The 27,079-nt window shown below is 47.4% G+C and overlaps 3 protein-coding genes across 4 annotated transcripts; all 3 read left to right on the top strand.

The window, feature by feature from the left end:
• The first annotated feature begins 1,647 nt into the window (after positions 1–1,647).
• Positions 1,648–14,023, top strand: LOC118778784 (von Willebrand factor A domain-containing protein 1-like). 2 transcript variants are annotated; one of them, XM_036530498.1, is made up of 6 exons: positions 1,648–2,262; positions 9,068–9,625; positions 11,420–11,752; positions 12,082–12,357; positions 12,530–12,805; positions 13,826–14,023. In XM_036530498.1, the coding sequence occupies exons 1-6, from the start codon at positions 2,178–2,180 to the stop codon at positions 13,861–13,863; spliced, it is 1,566 nt and encodes a 521-aa protein (XP_036386391.1). In that variant the 5' UTR covers positions 1,648–2,177; the 3' UTR covers positions 13,864–14,023. The 2 variants fall into 2 exon arrangements, with proteins under 2 accessions (XP_036386391.1, XP_036386390.1); XM_036530497.1 differs by having other exon boundaries at positions 13,823–14,023.
• Positions 14,024–16,402: 2,379 nt separating this feature from the next.
• On the top strand, positions 16,403–21,891 carry LOC118778785 (cyclin-L1-like). Its single transcript, XM_036530499.1, has 10 exons — positions 16,403–16,648; positions 16,855–16,929; positions 17,390–17,499; positions 17,738–17,858; positions 19,438–19,502; positions 19,657–19,756; positions 20,002–20,260; positions 20,633–20,723; positions 20,896–20,970; positions 21,120–21,891. Exons 1-10 carry the CDS (start codon positions 16,418–16,420, stop codon positions 21,319–21,321), a joined length of 1,329 nt encoding a protein of 442 aa, XP_036386392.1. The 5' UTR covers positions 16,403–16,417; the 3' UTR covers positions 21,322–21,891.
• A 422-nt stretch (positions 21,892–22,313) lies between these two features.
• Positions 22,314–25,562, top strand: LOC118778786 (olfactory receptor class A-like protein 4). Its single transcript, XM_036530500.1, has 4 exons — positions 22,314–23,163; positions 23,675–23,938; positions 24,397–24,651; positions 24,753–25,562. Exons 1-4 carry the CDS (start codon positions 22,900–22,902, stop codon positions 24,963–24,965), a joined length of 996 nt encoding a protein of 331 aa, XP_036386393.1. The 5' UTR covers positions 22,314–22,899; the 3' UTR covers positions 24,966–25,562.
• The last annotated feature ends 1,517 nt before the right edge of the window (positions 25,563–27,079 follow it).

Raw genomic sequence — 27,079 nt, 5'->3', positions numbered from 1 at the left:
TATACCAAAATCTCATATGGGCATATTGCGAATTTGTGGATTTGTGAATAATGTGGATGTTGATTTATTCCAACTACAATGCCCTGATTTTAGGATGGTGATCCTTTACATTCAGATAGATTATTTGCTACGTCTGAGGTCTCTGGGTTTGTATTATATCGCAGAAAATGATCGACGTGACTTGCCTAACCAAGCCAAAATGTTTACTTTCTCGTAGACAAGGGTTCAATATAACTTCAAGGTCCATGGTCCACTTTGGTCCAAGTACCGTACTAAATGAACGTACTGAGCCAATTTTGGATGTGTGAATCTTCAATAAAAATGACGCTGTTAATCACAATAAAAAGATGGCAAATAAAATGTTAGTAAAATTAGCAGAAACTGAATATCCTTCTCGTCATTCAGTGAATACTAGAGATTGTTCTATATTTGTTCACTGGGAGGGAGACCATCGACACCGTGCTGGAGCAACGGAAAAAATTATACTTCCAGCGGCGTCCCCCAGGTCACGAGCCAGTACCACCACGCCCCCACCCCCCCACCCACACCCACACCCACACCCACACACATACACATACACACACACACGACACGTTTGAAGACATCTGGTAAATTAACAGCTGGGTTAGCAAAGCAAACGAAGAAGCCTTTTCGTCAAAATGTAAAGCGCTTATTTTTCCCTCCACGACACCCTTCTCCATCCCTCCCATTTCCCTGTGTGTCCCGCACAATCAGTATAACGAGCTGAGAGTGATATATGTGTCAACCTGTCAGTCAGACAGCCTCTCAATCGGACACGCACCTGCTGGTCACTGTTGCGCTAATCCAATAAGACTGACATGTAGTTCCATTAGCTCTCAGGCAGTACTGCAGAGGGTGAGGCGCTGCTTCTAATGAGAATGAATAATAAATGAATGAAGCCAGCGGGGCAGACGCCTCCTTTCCTTGCGTTAAATACCGCTTTTCATCGCTCTCCAAGGACATGTCGACGTTAATAATCAGGAGCACATGAGGAGAAACAAGAGTTTATGACCTCTCACATAGTAAACCAAATACCACAACAAAACAATGCCCTCACTCAAGGGTACAGTGGCCTACGCAAAGCGGTCAGCCGACCGTTTAAATTTTCCCTGGATTTTTGATGGGTCCACGTATGCTCATAATATTTCTGGGACGTGAGCGCTGCCTCTGTTGGATGGCCCCTGAAGCATCGGAGTCAGAAATGTGAGGTAGCCTAATTAAGAGATTACTCAAGTGAATGGGGGTACTGCCACTCTGTCTCCGTCTCACGTTGATTGTCTACTGGGAGACGTGCTCAGACAGAGCGCTATCCGCTCACGCCTCAGCCGTAAATAGAGTTTTAATTTTACCACACAGGGGGTGCAAAGGCAAATAGAGGAGAGAATTTTCGAAATTAAAAGTTTAATTCTAATGCAGTCACCGCACCCAAGTATGTGCTTGAACATATTTGAAGGGGAAAATTAGAAATAATAGGAAAGACATTGGGCACATGTCCAAAAATAGCGACGCCTCAACTACTGAGACACTTAGAGTGAGAGTGAGTGAATTTGTGGTGGGGGGGGGGGGGGGGGGGGTGAGGGAGGGAACGGCCTAACGGGGGACGATCGGTAGCAGAAGAGACGAGAAAGTACAGAGGCTCCCTTGTTAGTTTTGTTCACGTCGAATCAACACAAATCCGAAGGAAACTGATAGCCTTGGAGAGAGGCTCTCCGAAGCGGACGCAGTGCGTGAGACGCAGAGGGGAGAGGACTTTGCGAGTTGGCTGCAGACGCTACAGGTGTTTGTTAACTTCGTCAGATAAAAAGTGGGAGGAGAGGGTCGATATCCAGAGAGGGAAAAAAAGACAGTGAAAAGAAAAGTAATTTAAACGGAAACAGAACAAAAGGGACACATCAAGTGTCAAAGGACCGAAGGGTGGGACGGCTAGTTTGTCAGATGGTTTAAAAGGGAAAGGAAGACGCCAGATCTTCCTGGAAGTTCAGACTGCGCGAAGTCGCGGGTCTGCAGGGAATGTCGGGGGAGCGAACTTCACTGGAGTGAAGACACGGACAATGCAATGGATACCCACTAGGACTAATCTCGTCGTGTGCGTACTGCTCTCCAAAAGTCTTCTTCCCAGTCCCGTGATTAGTCAAGCATATAACCACTAACTTCTAATGGAGCGCTGGATTGCACTCACCTTTATGCTGGTCGGTGTGTTGCCGAGGCCGACCGATACTCAAAACACCATACCTGAAACAGGTGAGACCCGTGGGGAGGGGGAAGATCATAGTTCAGGGGTAAATGCATTGAGCGATTTTTGTCGTATTTCCTGTTTATGGTTTCATTCTGCGCTAATGTGTTTTGTCAGCTCGATCTGGATAAATTGTGCAAATACCCACACTTTCCTAAAGAAACAATAATACACTTTCAGTAGTTTGAGCATATGTGTTGTTTGTTGATAATACACGCTGGAAGTTGCACAATAAATAGACGTCCATCATAACGATAATTATAACATGACGTTATTATTATTAGGTTAATGATAGTATTTTGGACCTGGCGCCTTTGTTGTAACACATGGACTTGAAGAAAAACCAAGAGACGTGTATTTACAGATGTTACCAGACTATGTTTTTCCCGTTTTATTTTTTCTCTACAAAGTTCTCAAAAACGAGCATGCAGGCTAGTTAGGAAACCCAAAGCCCTAACCTGATCGACCTTTGTCTACAACTAGCCCCATATGCTGGGCAATCTGGCGCTTTCCTGGCAGGACCGAACAGGATGCGTGGGGGTATTCAGAGAAGAGAAGGTGACTAAATGGGACTTGTCATGGCCAAAAGTGACTCAGTGGCACTTACTGTGCTGAGCGACAATGTCTGTAACAGACCTCACCCACTCAAATAGACCTACTTAGCGGAACTATAAAGTGAAAAATAGTCCTCAGTTTTGTACTGCACACACCCAATGAATAGCCCGTCTACCGTCTAATGCGTGAAAGCTTTTATCTTCCTCGTGTCATCCTCAATGCTAAGGAGGTAACTGTAAACGCAATGTATACCAACATCATAGAAGATCAATTACGGAATGACAATGACAAATTTACAGCGAATCAGCAGTATAAAACACCCTGTCTGCAACACCGATAGAGGAATTGCAATAGTGTACAATCTCCGGATGCTAACTTTGAGTTAACACAGCAGTCTGTGCGTGCAATGTAGCCTACTAAGTTTCCGAAGACTTTGTTTAATTTTAAAAATGAGCGCGCGCGTCTAGAGATTTGGGCCAGGAGTATTTGTATTTTAAATGCGTCGAATCAAACATTAAACCTCCGCCTGAAAAGAACAAGCTGTCAACCAACATTTGTTAAGCGCTAAATCTCTCCCCATCAATTTATATCAATGCCCCCCCCCCCCCCCCCCCTTTGGGTAGTACAATACGAGGGCACAACAGCATATCAGACAAAGTGTTTCGCGCAGGACGCCGAGAGGTGCTGTGTGTTATTATAGAGAAGAGGAAGTGGCAATGGGAGGTTTCGGCCTGGGAATGAATCCACAGATGATGAGATAGACGCTGGGGTAGTAGAGAAACAGTACAAAAGGTACCACGCGATGGCCTGGCACAGAACAGCAACGTGATTCTCGTCTTGAAAAGATTTTCTTTATTCCTCTTCTTCGCACAGGACACCCTTATCCAGAGCATCTGTCATATCTTACACTGTATGTCTCATCCACTTATATGTATAGGCATTTGTTATAGCAATTCACGGTAAACGCCTTACTTACAACACCTGTGTGTTATAAGATTTGACCTTGAAATAGATTCATTTCACATCTTTCCTTAAACATCTCGTTACACACATTTGCCTACATTTTGCCTAACCATTGCCTGCCGTTCAGTGAATTATTGCATCAGGGCTGAAAGCTGTATCTTGTGTTTGCGGGTTTGCCACGGAGGCCCGAAATTATGCTGTCATCAGCGCTTCTTTAGGGGGGGGGGTGCGTACTGAGAGTGGCTAAATCAAATTTGTGCAGATCCACACGGGTTTTGCACAGCGCGTGGCACGGTACAGAAGCTTGCGCCTGTGGTTGATTTTGGTGAAGAAGGACAGAAAAGTGTCCTCCCTTCCCAGGAAGCCGACATCCTGCCGTCTGCAGAGCTCGGGGAGCGGGGGGGGGGGGGGGGTATGTATGTGTCAAACGTTAGCGCTTTTGCCGTATTGATAGCTTGTGGTAATAGCGCTTGGACAGCAGGCTCGCGTTGCTCTGCATCGCATATCGCGCTGTTTTCAACACGCTGCTTTTTCCGCGGGCTGCTGAACGGCATCTGGGCAGATTGGACACACCTGCAGGCGAGCTGAGGGCCAGATTCCCTGAGAGCTGCAGCTGGAATAACCACCTGCGCATATGGAGAGGATTAGAAGTGGCGAGTGTGTGTGTTTGATTGTGCACCAGTTTGTGTGTTTTTGTCTGCTGGTGTTCTCTTATGTTCGCTTGTCTGTGTGTGTGTGTGCGCGTGCATGCATGTATGGTTTTACCAGTGTGTGTGGCTCAGTCTCTGCCCACACATCCACAAACAGCAGCATCAAACAAGAGGCCAAGTTGTTTGTTGATACTGATCAGGGTGCACTTTCAGTTCCCAGGAAATGTCCAGTCTTTCTTTTGACTCCCCCGCTCCAATCCCCATCCCCCCATCTACCAGGCCCCAACAAAACCCACATTACTCCACCTTACAGCCCTGACCTTTCGGTTTAAGACGCATATTCAATCAACATCTACCAATCACTTTGAGTCACTATGAAACACACATTACATTGTTCTCCACAAACACAGCTCAGCAAGCTCAACAATTGCTACAGCTAGCACACGAACTTCACTCACTTAAAAAAAAGGAACACTTAGCCATGGGCCGAAGCTGAGGACAAACGTTGAATCCAGGCCCAAGTCCCGGCTCCACCCTCACGGCCCCTCGGCTGTCGAGCTCCACCCAGCCTCCGGCCCCCGCGGACGGTCAGAATGCCTGTCCCGGGGGAGGCTTTGAGCGATTCGCCCTGGCCCTGCGCCACACGGCAGCAGGAGCGCTGTACCTCAGGGAGCTGTGCATTATCCACGCGGCCTCATGACTAATGCAGCTTCAGAGAGACCAACAGCACAGTGAACCAGCGGCGTGAGTCAGAGGGAAAGACAGCGAGCAGGGCTGAGGGACAGACGGACACTAAGGAGCAGTGGAAAGAGGGAGAGCCAGAGAAGGCCTGTTCAGGAGTCCCAACAGGCAAGCTCAGAGGGCATGGGAATGCAGAGAGAGGGGCCACAGTGTGTGTGTGTGTGTGTGTGTGTGTCTGTGTGTGTGTCTGTGTGTGTGTGTGTGTGTGTGTGTGTGTGTGTCTGTGTGTGTGTGTGTGTGTGTGTGTGTGTGTGTGTGTCTGTGTGTGTGTGTGTGTGTGTGTGTGTGTGTCTGTGTGTGTGTGTGTGTGTGTGTGTGTGTGTGTGTGTGTGTGTGTGTGTGTGTGTCTGTGTGTGTCTGTGTGTGTCTGTGTGTGTGTGTGTCTGTGTGTGTGTGTGTGTGTGTGCTTGTGTACTAACATGCACGTGTGTGTGTTTTTGTCTATGTTATTTTAAGATATAAAATCTTTCCAGTAAACATGCTTTCATAGCTATGTTAATACTTAGCTGACTGGCTATGTCTTGTTGAAAAAGATCTGAACTATTACTGAGGGAAATTACTTCCAATTAAATGTGCAAAGAGACTAGTATGACCTCTGCACTTAACACCATGTAGGCCTGAAAGCTGCATTATTTTTGTTGTCCATATCTATGGGAGGAACTTAGGCTTTAATACATTTGTTGGGCATTTTTTTGTTTGCTTTGAGGAATTACTGACTGTTGCCCAACCTAATTGCTATGGGCAGTTATGAAGTATGTAAATTATGTTATGTTTTAGGTATGAGCATGTTTTATTTTATTTATTTATATGAGTATGTAAGTATGTTTTATTTTAAAGTTGTTTGCGCATGTCTGCTCCGTCTGTTTTTCCTGTCAGGCAGTTATAATAGGTGTGTAAACAGAGAGGCATGTTTGGGCAATATCTTATTAAGGAGGATATTTTTGTGCATGGATGTTATGTTCAGTTTTTGCCAGGAGCTGGAATTTGGGGATGACCTGGAATTGAGTAAAAGGGGTTTTTTGCTTATCCAAAGCAGACATACATCCTAAAACATGTTATCTTCGAAGTTGTGTTATGGGTATTTTACCTTGGGACCTACCCAGGACTGATAGGAGTACCCACAGACAAAAAAGCACGCGCACACACACACACATACACACATACGGAAACAAGGGTTTATTGAAATGCCCCAACATGTGGAAAGATAAGATTCAGCCTTCTGTGAACTTGATTGCACACAGTCGCATGTGCAGTCATTAGCAGATATTGCCACACACACACACACACACACACACACACACACACACACACACACACACACACCACATCCACCCACAGCCCACTTCTGCGCCTCATCTTCCCCCCCGCATGCACCAAACACACAAACATTCGAGCACACACACCCACGCACGCACATACACACACGCCCACGCATACACTCCTTCTCTCTCTGGAATGCAGAGAGGGAACAGAGCTACTGTACATTCCTCTCCATCTTCCTGACAATTGCCAGAACACACCTCCCCCTGCTCTTTCTCCCCCCTTTCCCTCTCTTTCTCTCTCTCTGTCTCTCCCAGACCAGCTGCTCCAGCTGCTCCAGCCAGTAGCCCACGCTTGCCTTCCTTTACCCTCCGCTCTTTATCTGTTAATCTTCATTTCCAGCTGTAATTTAAAATGTCCTCTCCAAAGGGAGATTTGTAATAAAAATTTCTTTTAATTCTGCTTTGCTGTGGGCACTTCTATACCACCCTCGTGCTTCTCTCCCTTAATCTCTGCTGTTTGTTATTACTATTGTTTTCTTAGTTCGGCTGGAGACTTTCACCCTGATTACTCCTTTCTCCCTCATTTACCCTCTCTCTTTCTCCTTCTCTCTCTCTCTCTCTCTCTCTCACCCTCTCTCTCTTGTTCTCTTTTTTGCTCTCTCACTTCACTTCTCTTGCTGTCAGATTTGCTGCATTCTCTATAAAAGTTTAATGGGATGGTGGTATTCCAAGAAGGCCTAGAGTAAAGTAAGGAGGTGTGTGTGTGTGTGCGCGCGTGCACGTGTGGGAGAGAAGGGTGGACAGAGAAAGAGAGAGACAGAGAGAGAGAGACAGAGACAGAGACAGAGAGAGACAGAGAGACAGACAGAGAGAGACAGAGAGACAGACAGAGAGAGACAGAGAGAGAGAGAGAGAGAGAGAGACAGAGACAGGGAGAGAGAGAGAGAGACAGAGACAGACAGAGACAGAGAAAGAGAGACAGAGAGAGAGAGACATAGACAGACAGAGACAGAGAAAGAGAGACAGAGAGAGAGAGAGAGAGAGAGAGACAGAGACAGAGAAAGAGAGACAGAGAGAGAGAGAGAGAGAGAGAGAGAGACAGAGACAGAGAAAGAGAGACAGAGAGAGAGAGAGAGAGAGAGAGAGAGACAGAGACAGAGAAAGAGAGACAGAGAGACAGAGACAGAGAGAGAGAGAGAGACAGAGACAGAGAAAGAGAGACAGAGAGAGAGAGAGAGAGAGAGAGAGAGACAGAGACAGAGAAAGAGAGACAGAGAGACAGAGACAGAGAGAGATGGACCCACTGGGCACGGCAGAGGGAGAGCAGCAGAGAATGTGCAGGGAGCAGCTGGATGGATGGTGAAAGTGCGGCAGAGTGTTTGCCCATCTAAATGTCCTCGGCTGCCACGAGTTCTCACGCCCCTGTAACACTGTGGCAGTGTTATTACACAGGGGCAACGTCAGAGCAGTACTGCGTGGTGGTCACACTTCAGCGCTGTCTCTAATGGTGTTCTCCTCTGAGATGTATTATACAGTCCAATGATAGAAATTGCAGCTGTTACTGACATATGGAACTCCATTGATGTTGTGTGGGTATATAGCTTTCTTCAGATACCATGTTCCTCGTGGTATTGGAAACTTGTGAATAAGGAGGTCTGAAATCTCTTGCTTATGGTCCTTAACTGACATCCTTCTGCTAAAATCTGTGTGTCTTGGAGTGTAGGAAGATATTTAAAAGTGTGCTCAACTCCGAAGAGAAATATCAGCAGTACAAAATGTTTTGCTGGTAATACAAATGAAACTCATACTGATAAGAGCGGTGAATAATGATATGGTTTCAGGATGCTAACAGGAGACCCTCTCCATTCGCAGAGGAGGCCTTCTTAAGATCCCTGAACGCGGGGAAATCCGCAAACACTGCGCTGGGCTGATAACACAGTTATGCCCGAATGAGGATTTATTCCTGGCACAAAAAAACCCACACTTAATTTAGTGTAATAATGCAGTGCGGGACGAGTGATTAATGTGTTTATTTATGCATTAATGCAATAAGCACGTGTAATATGGAAGATAAACACAGGAGAGCACGGGTCGCTGCGGCGTTCTGTGGAACAGAGAGCTGAGCTGAGAACAGAGCGCTCTGGCGGGAACATCCGAAACCAAGAACGGCGGATCCGCAAACACAGAGCCGGGAACGTTAGGAACTTGGCATGCTTCTTGCGCGCAGCATCTCCACGTCTCTGTTCATACCTTTTTCTTTATTGACTCATGTCTGATTTTAAGTATTGTGCCAGTCTCCCTCCTTGTTCTTGGCAATATGTATCTCTCTCTTGCTCCACACCTCCTCTGTCTGCCTCTCGCCTCTCACCTGTGTAGCGCTGATGTTCGACGTTGTGACCAGATATTCCGCTTCTGCATTCCTTGTCCTACTCATTGAGGAGGCTGGCAACGGGAGGTTTCCGGTGCTGCCCGCGCTGCTATGCTGGCAATGGATGCTCTGTTTTAGACCACGTTCATCACAAACCAGCGAATCAGAACACTCGTAGCTTCCACAGCGGTGGAGACAGAACTTTCAGTGTGAGGCACAGGGAGCTGGTTGTCTGGTTCGTAAAATATAACGTCTGTGTCTCTGCTCTCTCCAGTGTTGAACTGCTGCGAAGGGGACGTCCTGTTCCTCCTGGACTCGTCGGGCAGCGTCTCGTCCTTCGAGTTCCACCGCATGCTCAGGTTCCTGTCCGAGCTGCTGCGGCCCTTCTCCCTGGGGCCCGGCCAGGTGAGGGTGGGGCTGCTGCAGGTGGGAACGGAGCCGCGCCTGGAGTTCGGGTTCGGGGCCCACAGCACTCAGAGGAGCCTGCAGGGGGCGCTGCAGGCGACCGTGCAGCTGCAGGGGGACACCAACACCGCGGCCGCTCTGAGGCTGGCCCAGGAGCAGGTGCTGGTGCCGGGCGGGCCCGGCGGCGCCAGGGCGGGGCTCCCCAGGGTGCTCGTGTGGCTGACCGACGGGGTGCAGCCCGGCGCAGTGGAGGGGCCCATGGCTGACCTCCGGGAAGAGGGCGTGGCCGTCCTGGCGGTCTCCACGGGGCACGCAAACTATCAGGTGCTCCGGCGGGTGGTGACCCCACCCTCTGACTCTCACCTGTACTTTGTGGACATCGAAGACATTAGCCTCATCACCAAGGATCTGAGGGATGCTATCATCGGTGAGTGGAGCTGGAGGCGGCGGGCGGGGGCGGGGGCAGAGGGAAAGGGGGGTAAGAGAGAAAGAACAGAAGCACTGCATGCATTAGCTGGATGGGGCGGAAAGTGAGGGAAGAGGAACGCCGAAAGAGAAACAGTTATGAGTAAAATAGGAAAAAGGTGAAATGGAGGAGTTAGGGGTAAATGAAGCATAGATATAGAATGATGAAATTGGCTCCAGTGTTCTACCTGATGTGTGCCGCATTGTCCTATTCTACATAGCTTCTGAACTGAGGTATTGTGGGTACTATATAATTCTAAAATCAAATAGCCTGTAACTATTATGCACATATATTTGGAATTGTCAGGAATTCAGGCCTCAGTGTGCACACATTGCAACTGCATACAAGAAAGCATAACCTTTAATTGGAGTACTCAGAATTTTACTGCTGTCTACTTTCAAGTCCAACAGTCGGTGACTTTCAGCTATAGTCAAAGGACACCTAGAGGCAAACATCCAACATTAAAAGAAAAGGCTTGTTCTTTTCCATGGCGGACATGGCTGTGCATGTCTGGGGACCGAGAGCTACATTAATGGTACCCGGATCAAGAAAGCACGCGTGACTCGAATGCCAACTTTGAGATGAATGGCTGGGATTCTGTCAAAGCTTACTGATGTGTACAAAATGTGTTTGACAGCTGTAATGGGTATGGCTTATCGTGCATACACTTAGTGTGTGGCTCAGCATGTGAACATTATAAATGTAACCAGGGACCGGGGGACACAACAAGCACTTACACGTACACACACATTCAACACACAAAGAGGAAACGTGCCAAACGTGAGATGAAAATGTAGAGGCAAGTCAATTTACTGCCGTATGTGAAAAAGGGATCTAGCATCCATATTTGGCATGAGGCAACAGAAATGATTTTATACACATCCATGGACTATGATCAGTAAGTGACATTTGAGTAAGATTAAGTAATCCTTTTAAGCAATTTATGCAAGGAAGAGCAGGAAAAAAGGAAAAGGGAATGACAAAAACAAAGCCAAACAGTAGCTGATAGCAATTCTATGTCCTGGATACAATCAACACTTTTTTTCCAAAATAAAACCATTTTTTATTGATTTCGGTGGTGGCTGAACTTGCCAAACTGTGATTGTGAACAGAAAAAAAGGGGCAAATGTTGATTGAATCCAGGCCTATATCAATTGTTCTGGCCAATGAAGTGTGCAGTTGTAATTCACTGCCGCCGGTGGGCATGGCTGCTCAGACACTGGATGGAGCTGAATTACTGTGCACTGATGAAGGCCAGCAGATTCAAAAGAGAGCAGAGAGAGAGAGAGACTGAACTGAGAGAGATGGGAGGAGGGGGGTCTGGTAATAAAGAAATGATTTGCACTCACCAACTGTCCCCCCCATAAAGCTGCCAGACGAATTTATTTATTGAGGGTCTCTCTCCCAAAGGGACAGAGGAGGGTATGAGACACTACAGGTAAACGCATTCTGAACAAACGAGGTTCCTGTGTTTCGTAACAACCCACCCAGCTGTGGCCGATACACGCTCGCAACTGACACCATTAGCGCGAGACCTCTTGCGTGTTCGCTAATTGCCGCAGCGCGGTCTTATGACTGCGGTTTCTATTTTGAGGGGTGCCTGCACGCGGCAGCCTGTTAACGGTTTTGTTCCCCTTCCCCCTCTCCCCCTCCCCTTCTCCCTCTCTCCATCACCCCGTCGCCCCGGTTGACCTCTCTGACTGCGCGGGTTCGCACCCCCCCCCCCCCCCCCCCCCCCCCCCCGCCGTCTCTCAGAGCTGATCCGGGCGGAGCGGCTGCAGGTGCGAGACGTGACCTCCAACAGCGCGGTCCTCCAGTGGCGGCCCGTCCTGAGCGGGGGCACGGGCTACTACGATATTCGGTACGGCCCGCATGCGACGGGAGGGGGAGGAGGAGGGGGAGGAGGAGGGCACGGCACCAGCACCAGCACCAGCGGCGGTCACTTCGGCCGGATCACCCGCCCGGGCGACGCCACCTCGGCCGTCCTGAGGAGCCTGCAGCAGGACACCACGTACACGGCCACGCTCACGCCAGAGTCCAACGTGGACTTCCTGAAGCCGCTGTCCGTCACCTTCAGGACTCTGCCCGGTGAGGGAGGGAAGGGGGGAGAGAGCGAGAGTGGAAAAAAAATCACCAATGGTTTACAGATGGTGTCTGCTGCATATCCATGTGTTCCTGGTCTTTGTTCCACCTCAGGCTTTGATTACTTAATCACAACCATAACTTGGATGGGAACTCAGATAACCTGCTGAAAGGCAGCTCTAAAGCACTGTGGATTTCCAGGACCAGTAGTGGCCACTGCTGCATTAGGGCATGATTTGTTTTACTCAGCTGGTTATTCTCTGGTGTTAGGATACATGTCTGTCTCTCTGTCGCTCTTTGTTTCTGCTTTCACCGATTGCTGTCCTCCCCTCCAGAGGTGCTGAGCCCCACGGTAGTCACGGTATCAGAGTCGAGGACTAACAGCGTGAGAGTCAGCTGGGGGCCCCTGCAGCCGAATTCGGTGCAGAGGTACCAGGTCGAGTACAGCCCTCTGCCGAGGGGGGAGGTTCAGATCGTCACGGCGGATCCGTACAAGAACTCCACGCTCCTCACCCAACTGCGGCCCGACACGCAGTACCTGGTCACCGTCAGCGCACTGCACTCCTCTGGCCAGGAGAGGGCGATGTCCGTCAAGGTGTGCACTCAAGAAGGTGAGCGTCACAGTCTGGGGTTCTGAAACCAGTGCTTATTAGTTCTACCCTCGCTGACATTGCATCAGTTTTCACCTGTTAGACATAACAGTCCAGGTTAGATAAACTGATCAGAGAATGGAAAGTTCCCAGAGCTCTGAAACCTCTCTCTCTCCCTCTGTATCTCCCTCAGAGCTCCCCGCCCTGAAGGATCTGGAGCTGACGACAGTCGGAAGCGACTCCGTCCAGGTCCGTTGGAGGGGTGGCGGTGCGGAGAGTTTACGGGGTTACTGGGTGAGCTGGGAGGGGGGCGGTGGCTCCTCAGGCCACACCTCCTCCCTCTACCTGCCCCCCAGCTCCCTCTCCACGCTGCTCACCCACCTGGCCCCCGGCAGCCGCGTCTGCGTGTCGCCCGTATACAGAACAGCGCGCGGGGAAGGACTCTGCTGCACCGCGCACACTTACGCAGGTAAGACCCTCACACCTGGACGCAGGTGAGGCAGACACCTATGCGCTTATTTACTCCCAGTCCACTGAGGTGTGCTGTATTCCCATGAGCAGTCATACCCACATATTTACGCCACATACATAACCTCGTTCGACGGACGCTCTAATCAAAAGCAGCTTACAAGGCAGTTGTGACGAGTAACTTCACATAAAGATAACGAGGGGTAACCATAGGCAACAAACCAAATCGAAGAAACCGAGCTAAGCTAATATTCTGTTCAAATACAAGTGAATGCTGCCAGACTTTAAGTGCACGGAAGTGCAGTGTTGGACGTGGGGATAAAACAAATTAGGAAGATCCTGAAGAGGTGGGTTTTTAGTCTAGACCTGAAGATGGCAAGAGACTCTGCAGTCATGACCAGTGTAGGGAACTCATCCCACCACTATGGAGCCAGAATGTAGACAAGGCAGGACTGCGTGTGGGACAAATTTAATGTAGCATTCTAACCTTTTATATTAGCCTTGTGAGGTGTTCTGGGTAAGAGCATCTGCCAAAATGTAAAAATAAGGAAAGGTACACAGTGTTTACCTGAAAGCAAGAGAAAATGCATTTGTAGCATATCTGTGTAACTGTGAGGACAAGGATGTGTAATTTATCTAAATAATGGTCTTAGAGTGTTTGTGCTGGCTGAGTAGATTATGAATATGGATATAGCTTACCTCAACGGAGTGGAAGTGTATTTTGTGTATGGTTCTTTTATTTTCAGTGAGTATGTGAGCAAACAAATAAGTAAATATTCCTTTGTTCCAGATATTTTTTCTGAGGTGGTGCAACAGTGGGGCTACACCTGGGAACTAAACCTATGACCTTCTGGTTACAAGCCCAGGTCCACCTCTGCTGTGCTGTACACTGCCACCCATATGAATAAACGTTGTGTTAGGAGTTGAATAACCTGTGCCAGCATCCGCAGTGCGCTGCTGTAACCTGTGCATTTATAGTGATAATGTCCCCCCTTCCCCTTGCATCCCTGTCTGATAGCAGCCGAACCCTGGGGCCATGGATTATACAGCTATGCTTGACCGCACTGAAGCCGGTCTGCTGGAGGCGCCGTAGGATAGTGAGCAGGCGGAGGAGGGGAGACCAGGGGAAACTGAAATCGAACTAGAAGATGGGCCTCCCTCTCCTCACTGCAGAACACGCACCCCCACACCCACCTCTACCGTCACCTCATCACCCCCCCCACCCCACCCCCACCTGTCACAGACCAAAAGTCTGTTCTGAAATCTACCCCTGACAAACATTTGGCTGAATGATCCAAATCGCAGTAAAACCGCTCTCAAATCACAAGCAAACAAGACGCACATACACACACCCTTGAACGCCGATGCAGTTATGTTTCGGTCCTTAATGTTATCAGGGGAATCCTGAGGCACTCCCTATTGCACATGAATGCCACCGGGGACAACGCATGTGACAGAGACTCGGACTAATACTGTAAGGTTGCTCCCGGAGAGCGACTTCCTGTGCCGAGGAAACCTGTTGTGTCACAAACGCCGCTGAGCTCATTAATTAGAATGGACCTGTTCATCTCGATGCATTTAGTGGTGCACGGTGCGTGTGGAAGTTTTTATGCTGCAGTCTTAAAGAGACCGTGGTGTGCTGAAAAACTAATGACCGTAATTAGTGAGAACTACTTGGTATCTGCTACCCTCCTGTGGCCGCTCGTTTATACGGCAGTTTTGCCGAGTATTTTTCCATAGGCATTTCCAAAAATAAAAGTAAACCACGAAATCTGGATTAAAAACACTAATAGATAAATATACAAATTAATATGAATATTAATAGATTTATTTAATACAGAACACTAACTATTCATTTTCATTGCTTCGCAGTATACAATATTTTATTTTGATTTGTATGTGTGTCATTGTTTTTTTATGCTGTCTGGGTGTTTGTGAGAAAGCAATAAAGACCTATGAGATCAAATATGGTGTAACATTTTTTCAGAGTATCCGCTTCTAAAGGCAACCATTCTCATAATCCTGCTGCTCTTCTCCCACTTATTTTTGCTGTCCCTCAAACAGTCCATCTTTTCTATCCATTCTTGTATTTCCTCAACCCCCAAACCTTGTTTTCCCACAGACCCGCTCCCACCACGCTCATACACACGGACACAAATATACACCACACACTTGTGTCTCCGTAGAATGCTTGTCTATAACTCGGTCACCAGGATGCTTGTTTAAAGCTCGCCCGGCACACTCTCCAGAGTGGAGAACACAGTGTGCCCTCATGAAAATTGACACAAATGCAAATGCAGCCGTATTTATATTTACAAACTGGATGACCCGACTCGATGGGCTTGTTTGCGTGTGCTCGGGAAATGGATTGAGCCCCCCTCCAGATGATTGAAAAGCTACGAATCTAAGCAACGTTAATCAAAAACAAAACAAAAAAGAAAACTAGGGCACCTGCTGCACGGTCTAGGCTGAAAAAATTTGTGTGTGCTTTTTTCCTGACAGTCTATAGTTGTGATCTTGTGACCTATGGACAACTGTTTCTGTCGAGGCGGCTGCTACGCGTCCGATGCAATCAAGAACATTCCAATCTCTATTACCACTGTACAGTACAATTCGTTTATAGAATTATTGATTTAAAAATCAACCGCGTATGATGTGATACAAAGGAAAGAATAATTCTCAACACTATGTAAATAGCCCACTCTGTTTTTAAAGAATCAATTCTAGCAAGAATTACGTTGGGCTCTCCCACAGCTGTTAATACGAAGGGGACAGAGAAGTAATGCGAAATGTCAAGGACCCATGGCTGTATAAAAATTTACATTAAAAATGTTTTGTTTCGTGAAGAACTGAAGAATTTCGCTAAGGTTACCTTTTCAATTAAATGATGCGTTGTTTAAAACATAGATTTCTTTTATGGATAAAACTGACGTGTCTTAAACACGTTTTTTTCTATCAACAAATGCGTTATAATTTTAGCCTACTTTTTAAAACTATCCATTTCTAACAGTCATGGATGGATGTTATTCCTAAAAGAGCCTCAGTCTCTTCGTTGTGTGGCACCAGAGTCACTGCTTACAGTGTTTTGCCCCACAACAGGGGCAAAGAAAGCCACCAAAGCTCATACCGTTATCTATTGGTAGTCAAAGGTATTGGGCATTGACACAGATTGCAGGAACACAGAAGAGGCGATTTTTCAAAACTGTCACTCAAATTACACTTTTATACTTAGAGGCAGACATGAATCCATGTCATTAATGATGTCATCGAAAATATAAATAATGTGATAGAGAGAACGCGCCGGCGATGTCACTGTGTGGCTACTGTACAGTATAGGCTTATGTTTTGGCCATTTTCCTTCTACGTCCTTTTGAACGGTGCTGACCGTGGTTAATACAAAGAAACGTGTTTTTTCGTAATGACCACAATAGTTGGATTGGTTAACATTGTGTGATTTATATGAACTACGTCCAATCACAGTTGACACATGCCCTCCAATAGGCGAGTTTAAATTCTGAGCTGTCCAATCGGAAGCCAGCTTCAGACAGGAAGTCGCAGCGGTGACGAAACCTCGGTCTTTCCTGATCGCATGCTGCCGATTGCCGAAAGTACTATGGCTCCTGGAGAACTAAGGATTCCCGGCGAAGCCGAAGAGGGTATCCTGATCGGGGATAAACGGTATTCCGGAGTGATTCTCACGCTGGATAACTGTCTCCTGCCTCCGGAGCGGCTGGAGCGAAGTCCCTCGGCGGAGCAGGGACTTCCGCCAGACACGGAGGAGCAGCTGCGGCAGCAGGGCTGCGAGCTGATACAGGCCGCGGGGATACTGCTGAGACTGCCACAGGTCAGTGGATGTTTAAAACCGGGAGCTCCGACTGCGATAAGACGAAGAGCTACATGTTCGGGAATAACAGCGGTCGGATAAGAAATGGAACGTGTGCAAGCGATGCGCTGGGAAAGAGTAGGGTTGGGAGTCGCTGGGGAAAGGACACAAAAGCGTACCGGTCTGTGTGAATGCACAAGTTACCTTACTTGTCTCCATCTTCCCAGGTTGCCATGGCGACCGGGCAGATTCTCTTCCAGAGGTTTTTCTACTGCAAGTCCTTCATCAGACACTGCGTGGAGGTGAGAGCGCTGCCGAAGTGACTGTCAGGTTCACACTCCAGCTGACACTTGCAAACACAAGATTCACTCGCTGTCGTCAGCACTTTTGCACCCCGTCCGCTTCTTTAAGGTTTCTTCTCGGTTTTCTCTCATGCTAATATTAGCTGTTTGACAATTCCACAGCCTTTTATTTTAACACGCGACATACACCAGATTAATCTTTTGAGGAAAAGATTGTGTCTTGTTTCTTGTTTTGAATGGTGCTCAACAAGAAGCACAGCTGACATGATGTAATGTGTATAGTGTTCTAATGTAGCACATGGCAGAACAAGGATTGACCCACGGACTTAAGCTTTAAAATCGCATTCTGCTGACCTGGTACAGTCCTAGAGGTAAAGGAGAATCTGAGAAGGGAATCTGATCTCTCATTGTCCCGTGTGCCTTTCTGTTGAACTCATGCCCCCCCCATCTCATGGCTCAGACGGTGACGATGGCCTGTGTCCATCTGGCCTCCAAAATAGAGGAGGAGCCACGGAGGATCCGGGACGTCCTCAATGTGTTCCACCGCCTGAAGCACGGCCAGGAGAGCAAGTAAGCCCCACACGCCCGTACCCTCCAGTTCAGGCTGAGGATTGTGGCCCCTTGTTTTCTGTATGTACTGTTCTTCACATGGCCTTACTGAATGTGCATCGCCTACCTTTGCTTTGTAAGTCATTGTGGATGCTAGCCTCTGCCAGGTGACTCAGAGTATAGGTGAATGTGATGGATCTCCCATCACCCGGGGTGCCCAGTGCCCTGCGTCACTCCGTGTCTCTCCTCTTTCCTCCAGGACGTTTACGCCCCTCCCCCTGGACGCCAACTACATCAACATGAAGAGTCAGGTGATCAAGGCGGAGAGGAGGGTGCTGAAGGAGCTGGGCTTCTGCGTGCACGTCAAACACCCGCACAAGGTGAGCCCTTCCCAGCATGCCACACAGCCACAGGCTCAAATTAAGACATGATCCTCATACACCTCTGTGTCCCTCACATACTTCTGCTTTACTCAGCGAAACGCCTGCGTACCCCAGCCTAAAATCCGCACAAGTGTGTAGAAGACAGAACATGCTGTGAGAGCTGAGTGAAACTTCTGAATTATGTGGTGTTTTGAAAATCTTAATTAATAACTTGAGCTTTCAGTCACTAGGCCTTTGTTACTTTACTTAATGTCACGTCAAGATCCTAGATGCTCGTGTTAGGCTAGCTTTTGCCAGCGAGATTTACAGTTCCAGATTCCCACCTGTTGATGTCTTGTTGTGTCAAATGGGTGTATGCAGTCCTACTTGGCAGGGAGAAAACGACTACATTTCGAGGTAACAAATCAAAATGCTATTGTTTAGTAGTTAAGAGAAGTTACCCGTGGCTCTGTTAAATAGCGTGCAGAGTTTCAACGTTTGAAACAGCAGTCTTTGAGTGAGCTTGCAGTTTGAGCCATTCCAGGTTTTACTAGGAGCATGAAATGAAAGCTAGTGAAAAAGGAGGTCACTCAACTTGCTATGCATTGTAAGTGCTGGTGTTCCTGCAATCAATCAGTCAATTAGGTTTTGAGTAAGCTTTAGGGAAAACAGGAAGATTATTCCCTGATTGTGGGAGAGAGCATTAAGTGTCTCCTAGAAAACAGTGGAATGTTCACAGGGCAATGGCATGAAAAATCCATCAGTTCATTGCATAGGTTCAGATCTGGGGTCAGATTGGCGGCTGAGGGGATGGTGTAGTGGGCTCAGACAGGCTATGAGGGAGATCAGTGATCAGGACAGCGACGCTACAGGTTTTACAATACAAAATGCAGCCAGAGTGGCATATTCCCTGGTGCCTCTTTTTTTTGTAAATAACAAGCATCTGAACATTAGCATCTGAACACTAGTTCTGCCAGGATTGTCAGTTTTATCAGCTTGTTTAGAACAGAAAGTACCTCCAACCTTCCAGGCAACAATGGGATATTTTGCTTGCAGTATTGGTGTCCTTTCCTGAAATTTCAATATGACTTGCATGTGTTTTTGTTGGCGGACATGCCGGCTATCTTAATCTGCTGGTCAGATAGCCGAGCCGAGCTAATGTGAGCAGCTGTTTCAGATTATGTTAAATTTTGCTGATACTGAATTACTTTTATTGTGTACCGATCTGAACGGTTTAAAAGCACCAGCAAAAACGCTAGTAAAACAGAAGCGTTGATCAGAAGTGTCCTGAGACTGCTTTCCCCCACCATCGTTTCAGTTGTGAAATTCAGATCACACTGTCTTTTTGATTGTGTTATACAGGAGCCCTATAGGAAATTGTCTTTTAAGCCATGCTCAAATGCACATGACTGCTGTAAAAATGTCCGTTAAGTCTAAAATGCCTTTATGTTTGTTTCAAGAAGAGTTTAAACGGATGGAAAATGTTTGGGCCACACTTAAGTGTATTTATGTGAAGCAGGGAGCATGCTGGTAACTGTAAATCACTTTAAACGTATACCACTGCTTCCCCCTTTTGTGACTGTGTTCACTGTTTCAGATCATCGTGATGTACCTCCAAGTGCTGGAGTGTGAGAAGAATACTAAGCTGGTGCAGATGGCATGGTGAGTTCTCTGTCTTGCCCTAGCCCCCGCCCCCCTCTCTCTCTCTCTCTCTCTCTCTCTCGCTCTCGCTCTCTCTTGCTCGCTCTCTCTCTCTCTCTCGCTCCCAGACATTCTTTAGCTAACTTTTTTCTGTCTGTGTCTGTCTCTCTCACAGGAACTACATGAACGACAGTCTCCGAACAGATGTTTTCCTTAGGTTTAGTGCCGAGACGGTGGCCTGTGCCTGTATCTACTTGTCTGCCCGATCCCTGCAGGTAGCAGCACACCTGCAATGATGTACACTCTCTCACACACACACACACACACACACACACACGCGCGCACACAAGTACCTTTGACAGGCACTCCCACTCGCACGCTCACAAACACTGCTGACAGGCCTGGCACCCACTCGAGCACGTACAGGAAACATCCGTGGAGCGTGCTGGCTCTGCTGCACAGCATACTCGGAGGACGCAGGCGCACGCTCTGAAACCCGTCTCTCCGTCGCTGCCCGCAGATCCCGCTGCCCGACCAGCCCCCCTGGTTCCTGCTGTTCGGGGCCACGGAGGAGGACCTGAGGGAGATCTGCCGGCGTATCCTGCGGCTCTACACCCTGCCCAAGGTGTCCCTCTCCAGCCTGCAGCAGTTTGTGGCTGAGTGCCGGCAGGCGCTGGACACCGCCCGCGGGAAGATGGGGCTGGGGGTGGGGCTCATACCTGTAAACGGCACCCCCACCCTGGATCCACCAACCAGCTTCTCCCCTACGTCCAAGGCTGGTGAGATCCTCCAGCACAACTGCACCACACATGCCAAAATCACTCCTCTTAAAAGGCATATGAACTGGGACTTTACCATTAATAATTCTTACGTTTTACACTGTTGTCATGAGTTAACAAATACTGTATGTAATCACAGCTGTCATTGCTGCTGGTCCTTTGTAATCTCCTGATTCCTTCTCTTGCGCTCTCTCACTCTCTCTTTGGGGACTGTGAGGCTAATGATACAATTCTTCAGTTTGTTAATATCATGGTGTCTTCTTGGTTCTTCCTCTTTGACATGCTCTTTGACGAGTGCTCAGTGGGGGGAAAAAAAAGCTTTTTAGCTTGGTCTTCCCACCTTTATTTCTGTTTCTCTCTCCCTTCCCTCAGGGTCTCCCACAGGTGTCCAGGTCAACCGGGAGTTGCCCATCTCCCAGGTGGCCCTGAAACAAGCCTGCCGAAAGCTCACCAATGGGGATGGGTAATACAGGACCTTCAACGGAAGGCACTTAATCTGTTTCACACCAGGAGATTCATTTGAACACCCTTAGGCATCCTTCATATGAAACAATTCAGCCATAATTATCTTAAATTATGCAATTAATCTCTCTGCCTTCCCTCTCTCTCTCTCTCTCTCTCTCTCTCTCTGTCAGGAAAACCAGGCTGAGTCGCAGCGATGAAAGAAGGGAGCCTCGCCCCGAATCGCCACCTCAAAGTCCCAAGCGCAGGTGCGAAGGGGTCCGCTCAAGATGAGTGACGCAGGGTGGGGAGCAGGCTAAGAGCGCCGTGTGCGGCCGAGCGGGAGGGCCTGCGGCCGCAGCGTTACGAATACGGGTCGAGCACAGGGTAATCTCCCCCCCCCCCCTCTGTTTCCCAGACGCAGCCGGAGTGTCTCCTCTCCCGCCCGCTCCCTCTCCCCCGTCCACCGCAGAAAGCAGCCGGCGGACCGCGACCGAGGAGACCGGGAGAGGGAGAGGGACAGAGAGAGGGAGCGACGAAAGGAGAGGGACCGAGAAAGAGAGCGAGAGCGGGAGCGGGAAAGAGCAAGGAAAGACAGATACGCGGCGCACAGGAGATGATGACGACGGTGGAGGCGTCTGTGGTAGTGACGATGGTGGAAGAGGGAGCACCAAAATGACTGCTGGAAAATATTATGGACCAAACTCCTAAAAGTGAGCCATGCATTGCAGATTGTTTATATCCTCATTTTATTTTATTTCCACTCTTTCATTGTTGGAATTTTTGTTAGTCTGTCCCGTATGTCGGATGAGTTGCTCAAAGCAGGCATCTGACAGTGTGCTGCTGGTTATCAGTGATGGACCTACACTTTATAAAGACACAAACCTTTTATAAATCCACAGAAATACGCATCATATCGAAACCTTGAACCCCTGGCCAGCTGGGTATTACAGCCGCGAGCAGCTGCTCCAGGTTATGTGTAGTTGTGGACATTGCAGCATCACAAATGAACAGCACATAGTGCACCAACCTGACGTTTGTTGATGTTTTGTCTGCTGTATCTTGTGAATATGGGTAGCGAAGTTCATGAAGGCAGCCCCCCCTGCGGGCTCATGGGGCAGTAGTGAGATTAATTGGTGTGAGGGGCACAATTACAGTACGGGGGGTGGGATTTATTTTTTGGCGGGAAAAGCAGGAGTCAGTATTTTTTAAATAAAGAGAGTACTTTTTCAATGTACCCTTCACTTTCTCGTCCTTTGTGTGTGTTGATGAGTGAGTAACACTTAAGTTTTCGCTACAGGAAAAAAAAACTGAGTTGAAGAAATGCTTCCGTACAAGAATCGTTATGGCAAAAATTATCGATTTCAAATGGAATTACCCCTCGTTGTGTTTTTTTCCTTTCCAGTCCATTCTACCTACTCTTCATGCCTCTGTTGCTCTCCAGGGTCATGGGATGACGGAGTAAGGGAATTCTGTGCTTATAATTGATTATGCTGCTAACGAGGCATGATTCAATTAGGGGGTTTTAAGTAATCTCCTGTGCCCTGGTAATGTGCACATTCAGCTCCCAGTAGGGAGGTCCCCTGTGCTGTGATCCACCCCCCCCCCCCCCCCCCCCCCCCCCCAAAAAAAAAATCCTTTAACCCTCCCACCTTTGCTCTCCCCTGTGGACTGACAGAGAAGAGGAGGTTTTTGTGTGTGCCTTGGGAATGTGTGTCATCCATCAGCGATGGATATGCAGCAACCCACTGTTTAGAAGGTGACCATGACAATATTCCATATCCCAGCTAACGATTGGATAAACCAATCAGAGAAGCACCCTTCCACAGGTGTTATGACGGGGCTTCTCGTTTGTTGTCATTGAAGGGGTCTTGTTTTTGAGTCCGTCACCTGAAATCTGGAGGAGTGGGCGTGTTCCTGGAAATTGTGACTATATATGATGGATTACTACACTGTCAGGGGAAAAGACGCATCAAGAGAAAGAAAGGGGAGCCTTGCTTTTTCTGGCTGCTGGTAGGCTTGGCATCAAAGGACCCATAGATGATTCGAAACAGACTAATGGAGTGAGAAACTGAAGAGGAACTCGCACGAAACGAGAGAGCAATGACCACAGAGAGAAGCGACTAATGGTACATATATGCTGAGCTGGTCACTTAGCAGGGGAGCTAACTCGCACAAGGACGGTCGGACTCAGAAGGATGGAAGAAGATGCAGGAATGCAAGACGTTGGGATGGGCCTGCGTGTGCAGGTGTCCCCCACGCAGACGGCGTTCTACATCATCCTGGTCCTGCTCGGCATCCTGGGAAATGCCACGGTGATCGGCGTGGTCGGGGAAAGTGTGATCCGCGAGGGTGCGAGCGGAAGGAGTTCTGACATCATTCTTGTGAACATGTCGGTGTCAAATTTGTTGGTGTCCATAATGAGGAACTCGCTGCTGGTGCTGTCTGACCTGGGACTGGAGGTATGAGGGGTAATAGTGGGCAGAATTCAAGAAATGAGTGCTGGGCAGATTTGAGGTCTGCTGCTTAAATACAGCTTTATTGAACTGTGATGTATTGCTCATGATATATAGGCCTTGAATCACTCAGCTATACAAAGTGCCTCTAAAATATGAACTGAGTTACTATGCTGTGCTGGGCCCTTGCAGTAAGAAAATAACCCAGAAGAGCAATGCATTTTTTTTAACATATCCATGCTCTATATGTAATAATTTTGTTTTTCTCCAACTATAATTAGTCACTTGTGCTGTACGTGCAGTTGTATATGATTTTGAAAAATGTAAAAAGTCAAGTACCACTCCAGTTTCCATTCGTCCTTCTTCCACTGCTCAATTGATCCTTTGTTGCAACTAGTCTATACATTAGTGCTTTACTCTTCCACATCGCTCATCCTCAGAGAAAGTCAGTCTTCATTCTTCTTTGATCACTATTTTAGTGATGTATCTCCCCTCGTCTCCCCCTCTCTCCCTCCAGTTATACTCGTCCGAACAGTGGTGCCGGTTGTTGATGTGCGTGTGGGTGTGGCTTCGCTCCGTCAACGTTTGGTCGACTTTTTTCCTCAGCGCTTTCCACCTTCAGACCCTACGCCGCGTAGCTCCTACTATCGGACACCTGTACGGCCCGCGGAGGCTTCCTAAGCCCCTGATGCTGGGGCTAAGTCTGATTTGGGGTCTCAACCTGTTGTATTCGGTCCCTGCTTTTATCTACTCCACCAGCGGTGATCGGAACTCCACTGAGGTTGGTGCTCAGGGTTTGTGTCAAAAGCTCCCCACCATTTCCAAATCCCACAAACTATCTTGACTCCATAGGTGAAACACGCCCCCTGTACATTATAGAGAATCTTGCCACTCAGTCTGTGAGTGAGGGTCAACACTGTCAATAGAGCTTTTCCCCCAGTAACAGCTAAAAAGCTGAAGATCTGGCAAAGTAATAACTAGGAATTCAGCACTCAACACTTCAACACAGAGCAATCAAAAAAAAATCACGTGTATATGTTCGCTTATTAGTCTTCAGGTGGCATTTTGTGAGTGCGAGAGAAGATGCTGATGACCTGCACTATTTAATCTTAAATGTTCTCATGTGCTAGGTAAACATTATTTTCCTAGTTATTATGATTCCCCACCAAGGGGAACCACATGCTTGTTTACAAAGTCACCATCAAATGTTGTTTCCTCTCCCTCGTCTCTCCGTGTTAGACGTTGATGTTGATCAGCAGTACAACACGCCCCCTGCTGGGCTGTGTGTGGAATTTCCCTTCACCGTATGGCGGGCTGGCCTACGCCACAACTTCCATGGTGATCCACGAGACCATCCCCATCATCCTAATGTCCATCACCAACCTGGGTTCTCTCTATACACTCTATGCTCACGGACGAGCGCGAACCACCTCCCACCTGACGCAGAACGCCCCCGTGATTCGCAGAGTCCCAGCCGAGAGGCGGGCCGCCAAGGTGAGTCATCTGAGTGTCAGCCAGAACATCGGTCACAGAGTCTTTCATCATATCCACGTGTGAGAATGTGTCACTCTACCTCTCTCTCTGTTTCACCACAGGTGATTCTGGCCCTCATCATGTTGTTCATTGTGTCCTGGGGAACCAGCATCATCTCAGTGAACTACTTCAACTACAACCGTGGCTCCTCAGCTGAATTTCTCCTGGTTGTGGCACGCTTCTCAAACACCACCTTCATCGCTCTCTCACCCGGCGTGCTGGCCATTGGGCACCGACGCCTCCGAGCTGTAATTAAGTCTATACTCACAAACTGACAAGGGCTGAATTTTCACAGTCAGACCACGACGGTGAATGAAGAAGGGCCAAAAACACACCTTTTTTTTCTTGTGGAGTTTACAGTGGAAAGACATGCTCAAATTCTTCCTGCCATAAATTTCAGATGATGATGGACAGAGAAAGGGACAGAGTATGGAAGTTAAACTTCCAGTCGCTTTATAAACATGATTTAACATGTGTCTAGTTGGACTTTATGAAAGGACTACTATGTTTCAAACCTACAAAAAACCAAATCACCCTATGCCCAAGCTGAAGTTCACAAGAATTCCTTAAGTATGTGAATGAGAAAAAGGTCAGTTGGGGTACCGCTATAATTATTGAATCTGTATTTTGAATATTTACAAACAGTCAAGCTTCAGAACCTCTGCTCTAAAAACACCAGGGATTGCTGGCTTTTTCACAAAATGAAAAAACACGAGCTTTTATTTTGTTTTTAAGCTTTTTTACTTATTAGAGTATGTCCCATTTTTTCTGTTAGCCTGCTTCATTCTGACTCTTACCAGCCTTGCGTTAGACTTGTTGTTGAGACTTCCTAAGACACAGATTGTCAAAAATCGTATTCTACAATGACAGAGGCCCAGGTGTGGAAGGATTCCTAGAAAAAATGTGATTGAACCTAAAGAAAAGTGTGGATTCCATTTTCAGTTCTGTTTTCTACAAGTCAATAATGGAACGAACACTGTGTTGCTTTTAACTAGTGTAAACGTGGTTCATCTGTAATAAATTTTAAGATTTAAGATTTAATTGTGGAATTGCCATCAACCTCTCAAATGTGTGTTAAGGACACCAGATGTTATTTTTCCTCTGAGTGCGGAGTCAAATGACCTGCCACAGAGCTGAAATTGAGCCCAGGGTGATTTTTCTTGTCAAGGTTAGCATTTCACTTAGTTTGATGTTTGCCAGGACATAAGTCAAAGGGAAAATTGGGGAAAAAAAAAGATAAATGACCACAATGTCTCATCTGTGTGTGCCCTGTCCTGCCCTGTTTTTTTCTTATCAAAATCTGAGTTTCATTGGTGACCAACCTTGTAAACTTGGTATGGAATGACATACTCAAGTATCAGAAAGTATCGAAAGTATCAAAAAGACCAATACACAAACACAAGTGCCTTATTTTACGCTGTCAAAATAAGGTTAGCAACAGGTGGCTGAATTTGACACTGAAATCATATATGCAAAATCGAATGTTATTTCCTGCATTGTTGTTCCAATTCTCAGTTTCTGTGTGCCTCAATCGTCAAGTTTCTCACCTCGATCCCTTTGCATAATATTAAATGAATCTTGATTTATCAACTGAGAAAGATACTGCATAATCTGCCCTGTTTTGCAAAGTATAAACCAGCAATAAAAACAATGAAGAGCGGTTAAATTAAGATTATTACGTAAAACGACCCATGATGGCTGTCACAAGATCAAAGACTGACAGTAGTCATTTTTTGTGTGGGTGTTTTTGTGTTTGTCCTGATAGCATAAGCCAGAAGTTTAAGATGTTGAAGAATCAATATTTCATAAAGGGATGATTCCACGCAGAATAAGCCCTCATTATTTTCCCTCTCAATTCCTGGTACCTGCTTTTAAAATCTCTGTTGGTCCCTATTGTCTGCAAGGAATTTCAGTGTTGTATGTGATTATACCGCTAACGAGGTGTGATGTAATTAGGGGAATTAATTAATCTCCAGTGCTTCAGTAATATGCACATTCAGCTCCCAGCAGGGATTGCCATGTGCCTTGACCTACCCCCCCAAAATCCTTTAACTCCCCCATCTTTGCGCTCCCCTGTTGACTGACAGAGAACAGGAGGTGTGTCAGCATTTCATCCATTGGAGATGGAGATGGATATGCAGCAACCCAGTGCTGAGCAGGTGACCATGACAATATTCCTTATTCCAGGTAACGACTGGGTAAACCAATCCTGGAGAGGCAAAGTCTATCCCAGGTGTTACAGTAAGGCTCCTCATGTGTTTTGTCGTTGAAATCGTTTTCTGAGAAAAGTACCTGAAAAGCAGGAGTGGGCATGTTTCAGCAGTGGTAACTGGCTATAAATGATGGGTTCCACACTGTGAGTAATACAGACAAAGGAGAGCTGTGCACT

The sequence above is a fragment of the Megalops cyprinoides genome, chromosome 6, assembly GCF_013368585.1.
Source record: "Megalops cyprinoides isolate fMegCyp1 chromosome 6, fMegCyp1.pri, whole genome shotgun sequence".
NCBI lineage: Eukaryota > Metazoa > Chordata > Actinopteri > Elopiformes > Megalopidae > Megalops > Megalops cyprinoides.
The sequence above is the reverse complement of the archived record's forward strand: the minus strand, read 5'-3'. Positions and strand labels throughout refer to the sequence as shown.